Source organism: Tympanuchus pallidicinctus, unplaced genomic scaffold (genome assembly GCF_026119805.1).
Source record: "Tympanuchus pallidicinctus isolate F22 unplaced genomic scaffold, pur_lepc_1.0 scaffold3, whole genome shotgun sequence".
NCBI lineage: Eukaryota > Metazoa > Chordata > Aves > Galliformes > Phasianidae > Tympanuchus > Tympanuchus pallidicinctus.
This window is the reverse complement of record NW_026294747.1, coordinates 78,184,044-78,199,184: the sequence shown is the minus strand read 5'-3', so window position 1 is coordinate 78,199,184 and position 15,141 is coordinate 78,184,044. Positions and strand designations below refer to the sequence as shown.

At 37.4% G+C, this 15,141-nt stretch overlaps 1 protein-coding gene across 2 annotated transcripts in view; it reads left to right on the top strand.

Moving 5' to 3' along the window:
- Positions 1-342: 342 nt before the first annotated feature.
- Positions 343-15,141, top strand: part of LOC128087164 (macrophage mannose receptor 1-like) — a 31,522-nt gene continuing 16,723 nt past the window's right edge. For both annotated transcript variants that reach the window (XR_008209691.1, XM_052696501.1), the window contains exons 1-13: positions 343-495; positions 2,679-2,840; positions 3,503-3,616; positions 4,609-4,755; positions 5,633-5,815; positions 6,716-6,870; positions 8,030-8,140; positions 9,268-9,383; positions 10,205-10,353; positions 11,202-11,401; positions 12,634-12,761; positions 13,649-13,736; positions 14,311-14,455. Coding sequence is in view for 1 of the 2 variants with exons in the window: in XM_052696501.1 (XP_052552461.1) it covers positions 411-495; positions 2,679-2,840; positions 3,503-3,616; positions 4,609-4,755; positions 5,633-5,815; positions 6,716-6,870; positions 8,030-8,140; positions 9,268-9,383; positions 10,205-10,353; positions 11,202-11,401; positions 12,634-12,761; positions 13,649-13,736; positions 14,311-14,455 (1,783 nt within the window). In the remaining variant the exon portion in view is untranslated. The remainder of the gene's footprint in view (positions 496-2,678; positions 2,841-3,502; positions 3,617-4,608; positions 4,756-5,632; positions 5,816-6,715; positions 6,871-8,029; positions 8,141-9,267; positions 9,384-10,204; positions 10,354-11,201; positions 11,402-12,633; positions 12,762-13,648; positions 13,737-14,310; positions 14,456-15,141) is intronic.

The following is a 15,141-nucleotide window of genomic DNA, read 5'->3' as shown; positions in this document are numbered from 1 at the left end:
ACTTTAACTAAAGTCTGGCAACTTTTTTTTCTGAACAAGCTTTTGTCAGTACTTTTTAACTATCAAGTCAACCATTTTATGCATTAATTTTTCCTAACAATTTATAAATAAAAGCAAAGACAGTTGTTCCTCCTATGACATTCTACTTTGGTTTCTAGACCCTACTACGTGTTGATTGAGTATTTCACTTATCACTTTTTTCACAATTTTTGTTACAACTTTGAATTTAACTGATGCTGATTTTGGAAGGAACTTAATCTTCAAAGAGAGTGATATTTCCAGTGTGCATTAGAGTTATTTTGGAATGTCACATGACAGGATATGTCATGTGTACATCAGCACTTTGACAGAGAGAAGGATCTGTTACTATCCTCACACAGAAGGCTTTTATACAATATTTTGATTGAGGGATGAAAGGAAAATTTGCAATGATTCTTGCCAGGTTCTTGGTTTTCCTTTGCCTTGTGTGTGGTACATTGCAATTACAGTCTCTGGGTAAGTTTCCTGCTGGTTTTGTGTTAAATTAGGTATGAAAATATTTTTCCTTGAGCATATTTACAGTTTTAATGGACAAAGTGATTGTTTTATATTTGTAATCAGACTTGATATATGATGTAAAGAGCGCATTATCCTGGTAGCTCCCAATTCACAGAATGAAAGAGGAGAGATGTGCAGATGTTAAGGGAAAGGAAGGTAATAAGAACAGGATACTTAAACTGGTGTTTCTTTCTGTGAAAATGCTAATTTAGATGGTACTGTAAATGAGGGCAATAGGAGGTGGGGTAGCATAGGGATCTCTCAATTTACTCTCCCCATCATCTCCATAGTGCAATGATGAAATTTTAGAGCCATATATTCATGTTAGCTGTAGTGATGACTGACCTGTATTCCTTTTGGTCAGCCTTTTTTGTTTTGTTTTATTTCATTTTGTATTGTTTTTATGTTTGTTTAATAAAAAAAGATGGAATAATGAAGTGAACCTACTGAGCTGCACAGAACAGTACAATGCAGTAAGATCCTTAATGTGCGAGATCTACTCAGGGTTTTTGTGTCTTCGGGAACCACAACTTATCAGTACAGGGCAGAATCAGATTTTCCTACAAGGTTAACATACCAGACTCTGAACAAAACATTTAAAGCTCAAACCATGCTATTACAATTTTTTTTATTTAAAAATTCTAGGTGCAAAAAAATATAATAGTAATAAAATTAAAATGATAGTATGACCTCTCAGTTTAGGTAGGAAAATGGATTGATAAATAGTTCTATTAAGTCCTCATTAAATGTTGCTGAGAAAACAATTTATCGATCCATCAGTGAGGTTTGTTATCAGTTACAATGTGCACATCCTTGTCAGAGTACAAGTGATTAAGTGAAAATAATCTGTCCGAACATTAGTCCCAGCAGCTGAGGGCTGCCTCTCTGCTGAGAGAAAGGAAGAAGAATCTCTGGAGCCTGGCTCAGCCCAGCCAGGTCCTGACTCACCTGCTGCAGGTGGCTGCTTTTCCTCATGGACCAGAGAACTGAAAAAGGCTCCTTCCTATATGTCTTAGGTGTGCAACTTAAGTGCATGTCACGACCAGACTGATTCTGGACTGCTATTTTTCTTTCCAAAATTATAATTACTCTTTATTCCTTAGATACATCCTGTAGGTCAATTCTCATTTATACCTCTATACACTATTGCTTCTTGTTTCCCTTTAACATTGACTTTTCTATCTTGCTCTTGTGTCTTCCTACCAGCCTCCATAACACACTGCTGCTAAAATTACCTTCCTCTCCCATCTTTGTAACAAACCTATGCTTGGCATTCCTCCACCGCTGGACACAGTCTGCAATCTGTTCTGCATTCCTTGCCAACTGCTTTCCCAACAGCGCAACAGTTTGACAAGGCGTTATGAGTTGTTCTGCAAAGATTGCAGCTGATATGCACACTGGTGTTACACAGACAATTTTATAGCTCCTTGGGGCTGCCAGAGGCCAGGTTCAGCAACTTTGAACATGCTACTTCTCTGGCTGATGAACTAAGAGGGAATTCTTTTCCCAGAGTTTCCAGGGCCATAGTTCAACTGCATGTTTGCTTTCTTCCTCTGAGTTCATCCAGGAATTATTTTTTTTTAATATACAGATTTGCCTGGTTTATGTAGTATTACTATCCCTTTTGTGGATTAAAAACAAGTACTGAGTAATATTGGCTATCATCTCACTTCATTTTAAAAACAAATTTAAAAGAATGTTTTAAATTTTTTAAAAAGTACATTTTTAAATGGATGATTGATCCAATTTCAAACTTTCTGGTGCTTTAGATTTGATCATAGAATCATTAAGGTTGGAAAAGGCCACTAAGAAAATTTAGTCCAACCATCAACCTGTCCCCACCATGCCTAATAACCACATCCCTCAATGCCACATCTACATGTCTCTTGAACTCTTCCAGGGGTGGTTACTCCACCACCCCTCTGGGCAGCCTGTGCCACTGCCTCACTGCTCTTTTAGAAAAAAAAATAATTCCTGATATCCAACTGAATCTTCCCTGGTGCAATGTAAGGCCATGACCTCTTGTACGTGTGGCTGATGCTGTGCGTTCTTACAGGTTTTGCATCATTACGTACTTCATTTTCTTTTAGCTGATGCGATGCTAATACCCTAACAGTAGCACTCCATTTCACTTCTTTCAGATGACACAGAGAGATTTTGGACAGAAGATGCTTCTACTGGTGTTTGCTATCAAATAAACTCAGAATCAGCTCTGACATGGCATCAAGCAAGAAAAAGCTGTCAGGAGCAAAATGCAGAACTATTAAGCATCACGGAGATACATGAACAAGAATATGTAGGAGGTAAAAGAATAGAAAACAAGATCATCAAATATGCTGGGGAATTGTGCTGCTCCAGAGCTTTAGAGGATGCAGTTGGCTACCTTGTCTCTTGGCTCAATGAAGAAGATGAGGTGTTCACTAGGAGCCACAAGGAAGGTGCTCTGAGCAGCTCTTCCATTAGCTGGTATTTCTTTGTGATTGCTCCTGAACCAGTGCAGGGAAAAAAGTCGCCCATCCCACTGTTGTATTCCAGGTAAGGGCTGCCATGTCTGCAGCCTGCTCCAGTTGGAGAATTCCCACCACTTGCCTTACCTACTGGTATGCTCATTTCCAGTCAGGACTGAAGCCTGGTCCTCAAATTTACCTCTTTCCTCTGTGCTTCAAGGACTACTATTAGTAATATGGGGGTTATAAATGGGAACAGATGATGAATAAACTGTTATTGAAATAGTAAAATCAGATGATTTGCTATTTTTGCTAGCAATAGGAGATCTCTGCTATCTTTAAAATTATTCATTTATACATCTTACTATTTAAATCTGTTTACTTTATTAATGTGAAAAGCAGTATTTGTGGGCAGGTTTAAACCAAAAAAGGTAAATTACTTTTGACTTTATTTCTTTTACGTGAGCTTGCTAATAATTAGAATAGGAAGGCACCACTGACTTTCTTTTCTAATTTAGAGCTAATTAAAAAATTCAGTCTTGCATTGTGGATTGGATTGAACATTTTGAATTTCAACAGTGGATGGCAATGGGCTGGGGGCAGTCCTTTCAGATATTTAAACTGGGCTCCAGGTAAGAACTGCGTTTACTTTATAATCTTGGAATGGATTCTGATAAGACACCAACTAATTAAGCTACCTCAGTTGCTTCTATTTCAGAGAAGCCTGTGTTAATTTACAATAGCCAATGACTTTTTATTTTCTCACATAAGCAAAGAGTTTATTTATGAATGGAGAGTCTCTTTTGAAGTGTTGTTTAACCTTGCAGATCAGAGGTCAGAATGTTTCCATAACGTTATCTAAGAGTATAAATTTAAATCAAACCTTCAAAAAGTAACAAAATATTTAGAAAATAATGGCACTATGTTGTCTGGAGAAATTCTAAATATTATGGAGAGACTCAGAGCAAGCTCATAATTCCTCAATACTGTATGCAAAACCGTATGGAATGATGTGTAGGAAGAAAGACTCGGGAGCTGGTGGTGCACCTCACACATGGGCAGAGGGACAGCCCAGAGAGGAGGGAAAGCAACCCAAAGTGATGGGAGAGGGGTGGGAGTGGGGTTTGCTGGTGCCAGGGCAGTAAGGGCTGCAGGCTGGCTGTAGGAAGTGGCCACCACCCAGCAAGCAGTCATGTCCCCTTGCTTACCTTCTTGTTCCTCAGCACTGGCAGGTCTGGTACTAGGGCACCACTTTTCTGTTCTTTTCAGAGGCTCTTTTACAACAAAACAGAAAAAAGAAAACCTCTTTTATAGGAAAGAAGAACTGCAAAATTCTTGAGACATGCAAGTATGATTATTCTGCCAATGAGTACCAGTGTATCAGGAAAAGAACTACAAGTTTCCCCATACTATCCTGAGACAAAATCTAAGGAGAATCATTTATCTCACTCGGTGTATAAAGATAAAAAGCACCACTCTGAAAACTGCAACAGCAATTATCCTGTGGGGAGGGCTTCTTCACGTTAAGCACTGAAAAAATCACTATAAGACAATCATTCTACTAATAATGCAATCCATTTATTGATCTTTTTGTAAGAGAATCTGTTTTCTCTCTTATTCAAAGGAAGTCCTTCCCCAGCTCCTGGGAAAATCTGTGGCACAATGAATCCCAGACAGAATGCTAAATGGGAAAACCAAGCATGCAACCAGAGATTTGGCTACATCTGTAAAAAGAGAAAAATAAATTCAAAATTTGACAATATAACCAAAGGTATGTATAGAAAGAAAGATTTTTCTCTGGTTTCCAGAGAATGCAATCCTTAATTTACAAAAGAGAAGGGAATGCAACATTATTTTTTAACCAACGTTTTCAAAAGCAAAGCTATATATGCACACACAAGATTTCATACAAGATGAGAGGACAAAGGTGTAATATATTTATCATCTCTAGGAGAATATTGTTATTTTGTTCCATCATTGTTATTCATTTTATCAAAACAGATAGAAGCTGTTCTGCCACTGTAACAGTGATAGCAATCTCATTTTGCATGCAAAAAGTAGGAAGTTTATGGTTCTCCTTTGCTCCAAATGAGTAATTACAAGGATTGATTTTTATATTGATTTATATTATCAATATGAAAAATCATTTCCAACAACTATATGCAACTGACTGAGTTCATATGTACAGAGCAGGAGGAACAGCAGCATTCACGCAGGCTGTGTTTCATCTGTTGCCTACTGAGACCTAAGATTTCAATGACACATCAGTGTAGCTGTGTACGTGGACATGCCCCATACAGGAGGGATCTGCCAGAGGCTGCTGTCTGGGAATGTTATAAAAGCTGCTTTTATAGTAGAAGACAGGAGAGACAGACCTCTGCCTTGATCTCTCTTCTGCGGAGTAAAATTTTAAATTGTATCTCTGACACAATGTGGGCAATTTTATTGGTGCTTTACTTGACATTGAAAGACTAATCATTCTATTTGCATATTGAGCAAACTGTGCCTTAATGACATTTGCTTCTTATTTGATGATATTTGCATTTCTACCTGCAATTTTGTGTTTATTCATATAGTACTACTTCTTGTAAAGAATGCTTATTTTACTCTTTATAAAATTGCTCTGAAAATTTTTGCTTCTATTTTAGAGGAAATGAGACCTACTAAATGCACAGAAGGTTGGTGGCCATATGCAGGACACTGCTACAGCATTCAAAGAGAATCCAAAGCATGGAAGGATGCCCTGACTTCATGTAAGAGGCAGGATGGAGACTTGGCCAGTGTCCACACCATTGCTGAATACAGCTTTCTGGTGTCACAGCTTGGTTACAGTGAGTATATAAGTGGGCCTCTATTCTGTTTGGCACATCTGCAATGCAAAAGCTGAGCTTCATTAAATATTAATGCTTTCTCTGAAATATCACAAGCTGAAGGCTGTATCTAACTTATGGTGTTGTCTGTTACTGATGCGCAAACATAAGCATATATTTATTAAGAAAATCTACATTTTAAAATATTTTGAAATAAGAAAGCATCTTATTATCAACAAATTTAGGTAACAGAATTTCCACATAAAGATCTTTTAATACTTGCAGGTTTTGTGTTTTTTTTTTTCTACATTTTATAGTTCCAGAACTGAGCTTCAAATCTGAAAGAAATTTAACTTCCTGCTGAGAGTAAACCCTCTTGTTGAGGTTAACCTCTCAAAAATAGTTCCTTCTAAGAAAATAATGCTTTTTCTTTTATGACTCTCCTCAAATCTGTCATCACCAGTCCTGACACTTGCCTCGCATGCTGGACTTAGTGACCACTCTTGACAGACCCTCTAAGGATCCCCAGTTAAGGAAATGTATTGGCAAATGTCTTTGTACCTTGGACTTCATCTCATCTCCTGATCAATGGGGCACACTGAGAAACTCACTGCTTTATGTCCATGCTGGGGGTGTTTTGTTCTTCTAAGCCACAGGTGCTCAGTTTGCAAAACATTTCTGTCAGCCATAAGGAGCTATATGTCCATTAATTTATGGGTGGCATCTGAAGTCTCTTCTCTACCAACTAAATCATCCCTTACTAGAGATCTGAACAGAAACCAGCACTTTGATTAGAGCATGAAGGCTGCCTCTTGTGCACCACATCCCAACTTTTATCTGTCCCTCTTTGTGCTGGATTTTGAAGTGTTTGTTGTATTACATAGCAGACAATAAGCAAGTCTTTTTCTTTCCATGCTTTAGAGCCAACAGAAGAGCTATGGCTGGGCCTAAATGACCTGAAGGCTCATTTCTACTTTGAGTGGAGTGATGGGACTCCTGTGACGTTCACCACATGGCAGCGCAGACATCCCACCTATAGGAACGGTTTAGAGGACTGTGTTGTTATGAAGGGACAGGTAAAACTTGGCAGCTATTTTATAGAAATGCAAACTAATAACTGCCTCAAACTGAAATCATATACCAATCATCTACTTATTCAGCAGTCTTCTATATCTTATCTAAGAAACAAATTTGGCATCAGTCAAATGAAACTTGAGAGAACAGAGAAGATCAGAATTGGAGAGGCATCATAGTTGTAATGCAACATTTCGAAATTTCTTTCTTGGTGCAAAGCCAGATCCATGAGTTTTACATTAGAATTTACTTGTATTCTGCTGGTTACTACAATGGAAAAAAAGTTGTAGCTCTGGAGTGAAAGAAAGATGAGCTAGTAATATGATTGGTTATCAAAGATGCTGTTAGCATACCTTATTTTCCTGTCTGGTAGACCATTAAGTTCATCCATATCACTTCATTGGGGCATGAAGACATGGCACTAGCGCATAGTTCTCCTCTGTAACACATATCTGCCAAATAACCTAATCTAAAGCCCTGTAGACTTTATTTTTGTTGCCATCATGATTGTTTGGGTTTTTGTACTCATTTACACACATATGCATACACATATAGAAAGTATTATGGAAAAAAAACAAACACAAAAGAATTTGAAAATGCACAAGTGCTATGATGTAGAAAAATATTTATGTCTGTCAGTATTAGACATTAACCACATTTAATGAATAAAAAGGTCTTATTTCAATTTTATTTTTTAACATAATTCCTTCTTTAATAGAAACCAGTTGTTTTCAGTCTTCTCCTTGATGGATGAAATAATTGGGTGTATTATGACACATTTAGGTGTACATTATTTCTGTTTCATTGATCTCTTTGCCATAAGCATAATGAAATATCATGACTATAAATGCGCATCCTTTGGCTGTGGATGAGAGGTCTTTTACTAACTCTCTCATGAAATAGGTAGTTGAAATAGCCAATAAAGTCAAAACTTCAAAATTTAATTTATTTCATTCTTTCATCTCAAAACAGCATCAAATGAACCTCAAACCAATCCTCAAAGGTCTTTTTTTTCTGTTGATGGAGATTTCTTAAAAATTCCTATCGTTTTCTTACGTAAAATACATCAGTGGATCTTGTAGTGAAGAAGAAAAATAATTATTTTCTTATGCTTACAAATGCCCCTATTTTTACACTTGTTTATTCTCTCTGCACTTCTAGGATGGGTACTGGGCAACTGATGTTTGTGATAGGCAACTTGGTTACATCTGTAAAAAGAAGCCCTCATCAAAGTCTCCTGAAGAAAAGATCAAGGACCCAGGCTGCCAGGAAGTAAATGGTGTCTCATAAATGATTTATGTTGCGGAAAATCAACATTAATTATTTTATTTTCTCTTCATACTTTTAGAGACTTGGTGTTTGTTTCTTTGAGGAAACCTAGTCTTTTTCCCACAAACAATTAATATATGCATATACTTCATTTTTGCTCTGAAAATATTCAAGAATGTAAACAGTTACTTAAATGTAAACGATAACGTAAACGTAACAAGATACATCTTTTACATCAGTTCATTATCGTTCTACTTATACTCACAGCCAAACATGCAAAATTGCCCGAAGTCACTTTGTTCTGTCTCTCAAATCTGTTATTTAAAGTTTTCACAGCAAAATCTTTACTATTGAAAGAACTCTAAAAGAAACAAAGTAATTTCCAAACACAAGAAGATCGGGTTTTCTGTACCGTATGACTACTGGTGGGTTACTTATTTGGTCTTTTAATGATATCAGTGGGTTATTTCTTCCAAAATTCACTTTTTTAGAGCATCATTAAATCTATTCTAGTCAGCAGTAATCTCTCTAATAACAGAAAGAAGCAGGGGTGTTTTAGTGAGGTTCCTCCTTTCCACTCACACCCCAAACAAGCACTGGCTGAGTTCCTCTTGGCACAGAAAGTCTCCTTGCTATTCTTTCAAGGGTGGCAGACACAGCTTTGAAGCACGGTGCTTATACAGTTACATAATTGTATCCTTTCAATTATAAGAATTAATTTCAGAACTGGAATACTTTTGTATTTCATCATGTCAGATGCTGCAACTAGAGAATGTGTGGCCACAGCTCCCCCTGAATGAATCACTGCCTTATTATGGTGATGTTTGCACAAATCCAGCCTTACAGAGAACTGAAATGTGATAACAGTCATTTTCTTTGAAAATTCATGTACACATAAAAGAAATGAAGAGTTTAATATCATCATTTAAGTAAAAAGGCCTTCTGTAAGAGAAGAGATAACAAAAATCTCATAGTTTTTGTTTATTAACAAATTTGCCTAATCTCATCTTGTTTTAATCCCAGCTGCAACAAATTAAATATAAAATATTTACATATAAAAGAGCACAGCTAATTTCTATACTGAAGTATCTTTACAAGTCACATTAAAGTCATCCTTTTCTTCTTCACAGGGTTGGAAAAGATTTAGTTTTCACTGTTATTTGGTGGGTTCTGCACTTGCAACCTTCTCAGACGCAAATAAGACATGTGAGAAGAGCAAAGCTTATCTAGCTACAGTGGAAACCAGGTAGGAAATTATCATTCTTCTACTTTAAAATTAGTGCTTCTACTTCAGAAACCTTCAAAATATTTGTCCCATATTGAAAGCTTTGGAAAGCACTTCAGTAACACTTTTAAATTATTCAGTAATAGGAAAGAAAAAGGACTTCATGTTTTATGGATTTCTATTTAATTAAAATTGCTTTCAAATATTGAGGGTTCTTGAGTTCCATTTTCTCCTAGTATTAAATTTCTAATCAAGGCAGCCCCTATTTTATTTTTTATTTTCTTTTGGAAATTGGTTACTACTGTTTTCCTTTATTTACTGAGGAGCGCTATCTCATCAAATGTAGGAAATTTAATAAATAAATAAATTCCTAAGCATCTTCTACATCAAATTCTGAACAAATGTAGGGATTCTCCCAGTATATTTCTACCATAACCAGAATGTATTATGGCACCTATCTCCATCTCAAATGGGCTTTGCACTTCATGGCCTCTGAGGAACACCACTGCTTTCAGAGGTGATGTGTAGCAAATCTGGCTGCAGCTTAGTTCTCACCTGCTGGTAGATTTGAGGCATCACACATTGTGACATTTGCAATGGTGATTTGGTGATTTTCGACATTTCACAGAACCAGGTAGTAAGGAGAGGATGCCTTCAGCTGAAAAGAGAAAGCTGTCCCTCACCAAGTTCTTTCAACCACACTAAAGCTTGCTGAGGTTTTGCTTGAACTTCTCTGAGGACTCGTTCTCTTGAGGTCATGTTAGCATGATAGCCTTATTTGTACCAATTGGATCAGCATTGGGAGGCAATATGTTGTGTTTCAATGATGTTTTCCACCTCAGGAATGAGCAAGCTTTCCTGATTAGTCTGACTGGGCTGAGGTCTGAAAAGTATTTCTGGCTCGGTCTCTCTGACATAGAAGAACAAGGAATGTTCAGGTGGACCAGTGGTGAAACTCCTTCCTTCACACACTGGAATTCAGCAATGCCAGGTAAGTTGTGCATGAGCTCAACCCTTGTAATCAGAGTCCGGCTGAAATTCAAGCAGACTTCTGCTTTCTATCCCCTAGTACTGGAAATAAGAGAAGGTACTTTTGTGTTTACAGCTGTAGGTGACCAATATCAACAGACCTTGTTTTTGGCCCCAGTGTAAAACACATCCACAGCAGAGTGTCAGGTGCTGTGTAACTCAGTTACCTGTAAATCTGTATAGAAACATATTTAATGGGCTACACTGAATGCAATAGGAGCTGACAAGATCCATAGTCTCTCTCTTTTTTTTTTTTTTTTACATTTTTAATAGCTGTTAACAACAACTCATCACTTTGAGGAAATTGATTATGGGCAGTGCATGGGGCCCACAGGTGAGAAATGGAGAGCAGGTGTCCAGCTGTTCTGCATTTCAACAAAAGGTGACGGGAGGCTCTTGTCTTCATAGTAGCAAGTTGTGTGTTGAAACAAACTTCTTGTACTTGATATCATCCTTTCTGAAATTGAATTACCTGGATTCTGAGAACTTCAAAGCAGTTGACAGGCCATCTGTTACAGATGAAAATAAAATCAAGTGTTATGTGCCCTGTGATTTCCCTGGGGTGGCAAGATAAGGAACATTTGTATCCTAAATCTGCAATCTCCAGTTTTAGGACAGGTGTGTCTCTGAGGTTCATTGACCGATCTCTATGCTGTGGCAAGAGATATTCAGAATAATTTCATAGCTATGGTGGCTTAAAATCTGCATAATATGCAGCTTTATATCATAATTTTGTATGAATACAAAGATCTAATTTCCTAGAAAGCAATTAGACTTTGATTTTGTTTATTTCTTTTATGTATCACAAAGGGAAAGAGCAAGGCTGCGTTGCCATGGGAACTGGAGCCAATGCTGGATTATGGGATGTCATTAGCTGCCAGGAGACAGCAAATTTCCTTTGCAAGCAGAGGGCAGTGGAAGTGCTACCGCCAGCTCCTCCTGCCCAGGTCCCAGCAGCATCCTGTGCCCGAGGTTGGGATGGAGCCCCACAGGCAGACTCCTGCTTCAAGGTCAGTGCATCGCTGCCCTGCCAGCCTGAGGGCCTGGCCTGACATGAAGGGACCCAAGTGCTGAGCATTTCTGGAGAATTATCTCCTTTAGGGAATTCAAGTGCATAAAAATAAAAAAGAAACCCATGAGACAAGTCCATCAAATATAACAAAACACAACAATGAAAGAGCTTACAGCAGTGAAAATGAGAAGCTAAAAATAAGCTTCATTTTACAGAAATGAGAGGTGGGAACCTTACCCCGTTTATCTCCTTCCAAGAATTTGGAACTTCAGACAAGTGTGGTACTAAATCTCAAGAGCTGACTGCGTCACTTGAATAAAACAATGTCTCCTAAGAGAAAGATGATGGGAGTCTGGCCTTCTGACAGCTTTCTTTCACAGAAGTAATGTTTTTAGTGATACTTTTAGATCCAGATTTAGTTTGCCATTGGTGACACTTCAGCAAGTAAAAGCTTTGTATGTTCTTTTGATTGAGCTAAAAATTTCTGAAAAGGAAAAAGAGAAAGTAAAATAGATGAAGTAAATTGTCAATTATATATAACATTGCTCTTCCAAGTCTTTATGTAAGCATCCTTCCCCTTCCTCTCCTGAGATTCTGCCTGCTAGAAGGACACATGATTTTAGCCTTTTATTTACAAGGGTATCAACTTTTATGTCACAGCCAGTTAATTGTTGTTACTCATTATTGATTTTTCTGTGTATCTGCTTGCTGCTTATCCTTGCCCCAAAATGTCAAGCATCATTCTTCAAGACCATGTGTACTTCGTATTAGGATGCAGAGCTTGCAGTGCTGTATAAAAGCTCTTCCTCAGCCCCTTTCAAAATGTCTGTCTCCATCCATATTATCTTTCCTATTTCAACATATTGATTTACCTGCCTCCCATTTCTCAATAATCTCCTGCTTTCTACTACACAGTACTAAGACTAGTCAATTCTGTTTTTCTTTGAGCCCTTCGGTGTTCAAAGCTCTAATTAAGTTATAAACTATTGTGACACTTTTTGTTCTTCCCTGAAACCTAGGCTAATCTTCCCTCGCTATTTTAAAATAGAAGAGAAAAAATATAGTTACAATCTACATGACTGATGTTTAATACTATAGGTCTTGAAAGACGCTGTCTAAGTTTTAAGGGGATTCTAAAATAATATTGATCTCAATTACACAGCAAATCACATTTTTACATCAAACTTTATATTTATATTTTGTAACTTATCACAATTTTTTTCTCAATAGTTCTTTGTGAGGGACAAAAACCTAAAGAAGAATTGGTTTGAAGCTGAAGAATTCTGTAGAGAAATAGGAGGAAATCTGGTCACAATCAATTCAAAAGAAGATCAAGTTTTCATATGGCAGTTAGCATTGTGAGTACTTGCACAGTCATTCTTTTTTATGTTCATGTTATGCTAAATAATAAGATACATTAGGAGCTGAGTATTAAGTGAATAAAAATGATGAACTTTAAAAGAAAATAGCTTTCATTTGGAAATACAATTCAGTGTGATATTTTAAATATACATATTTCAACTTGAATATTTTCATGTAGCTTTGAAATTCTGAAGTTTTCATCACAGTTTCTTGTTAAGGCTGCTCTCCAGATCTGATCAACTTTGTACATGTGAACCAGTTCTTCCAAAAAGGAGGCACTAAAATGTTCAGCTCTAATTGTGTGGGTTTTTTAATGGTTACGATTCATATTTTAATACATACATTCAAAAAAACTTAAACACAAAAAAATCCTTGTGGAAATTACTAGCCTATAAATTGAAGACTCCTCAAATCAAATGAATTAATTTTCATTCATTTATATTAACATTGTAGATGCCATACTGCCATCAAGTGCCATCACAAGAAGTGCCATGGAGGAAATTAGAGAAGTTGAAAAAGTAATTACTTTTTCATTTATTAGATTGCATCATAGCTCTCTAGTCACAGTTTACTTTTATTAAAAGCTGTTTCTATGAATTCCTGCTAGGAACTAGGAACTGTACTTCAGCCACAAGTATGGGACCTGTGCTAGCACCGTGCTACTCCACTTCTCCTCCAAATTAACTTCAACATGTCCCATGCCAGCACAGAACTTTGGGAACTCCACGTCAAAGAGTACAGTTAATGAGCTTGGCTATGGGCCAGCAGGGAAGGAGTAGCTCCTGCTTCAGATGTGACTCAAAGCTGCATGTTTTTATGCTTTCCAGTATTTATATGGCTCCTCTTCTGCATTGATGTACCGATATTGTATGATTTCTTTCAGGGAAAAAGGACTGCAAACTCAGGGTTTCTGGATGGGTTTGTTTCTCTTAAATCCTGACGAAGGATTTACCTGGATTGATGGTTCTCCTGTGAGTACTTATTTGCTGGATACTATTTTTTTTTTCATAGTTTTTATAACATGTAGATTTTCATGGTTTTAGTGCTTTTTTCCAACCTCTTTAAGCTGTTGTAGGGCAGCAGTTCACCATCAGCTGAACAGCTGCAGCAGTTGTCTCAGCAATGGCACTGTCTCAGCACTCTGGAAGCACATCACTCATAACTATCCTCATCACTCGCACCATGCTATATCCCATATTCCACTGCATGTGCTCTTAGGTCTTCATCACACCCATACCCCTGCTGCATGACAGATTTGGGGAAGTCAGCTCGCCATCTCTTACAGAGTCAGATTAATGTCACTCCCTCCATGCGTCTATTTTTCCTCCATGCTTTCTAGAAAGTGTAATCTTTTAACTTCTGGGAAGTGATGGAAAGTGAACATATTAGTAAGACCTCCCCAGCCTGATCAGAGATTTCTGAACTCCTTTCGATTGCATAAATGAGCTGCTTGGGCTGATGAGACCATGACACTGAGAGACAAAAATCTCAATTACTTCCACTCTGTTCAAAGCACGTAGTGAATGAGCTGTGTTTCCCACACAGGTAATTTATGAGAACTGGGATGAAGATGAACCTAATAATGATAAAGGAATTGAGCACTGTGTTATGCTTAATAGATCACCACAAATGCGCTGGAATGACTTGTACTGTGAACATTTGCTTAATTGGATTTGTGAAACTAAAAAAGGTACGACTACTTCACCATTTAATTGGAGTGATAAGCACAATTCAAAAAGAAATATGGATGTCAGCGAATTTAAAGAAGAAATGCATTGGGAATTTTTCATTGTAAAACTAGAGCGGTGAAGGTAACACTTAAAGCAAGAGGAACAAATTGAGATATTTCAGTTGTACTCAGATGTGGGAAGTTCAAGAAATTGCTTTATATCCGGCTTTATCTCTTTTAGATGTGGGTTGAATAAATTTGCAAGGCAAAGATGCTTAATCTCCTTACAAAGACAAGGAGAAGATAAAAGCAGATAAAAATCTCCTTATCTTGCTATCTTCTATGGGTTCACAGAGGAGACCTGAAGATGCAGGAGACTGAGTTCCCTACGCAAAAGATAAAAAAAAAAAAAAAAAAAAAGGTTTGGTTCCCATTGTAAGACAGATAATGGGAACTAGAGAGAGGGTTAAGTTGCTATGGGAACTAGAATATTGAAAAGCTGATCAAAAATAGAATTATTGTAGCCCTGAAGGACTCCTAGATCTACTTTAAAAGCTCCCAGAAGTTAAAAGGAAGGTGGATGCACATGGGGAAATTGTGAGAGGAAGGATAGGGAGGAGAAAGGAGAAGCAGCTGCGCAAACATCACTGAGTATATCTAATGGACCTCTGCCAACAAATAGCCAGAAATGCACCATATTACCATTG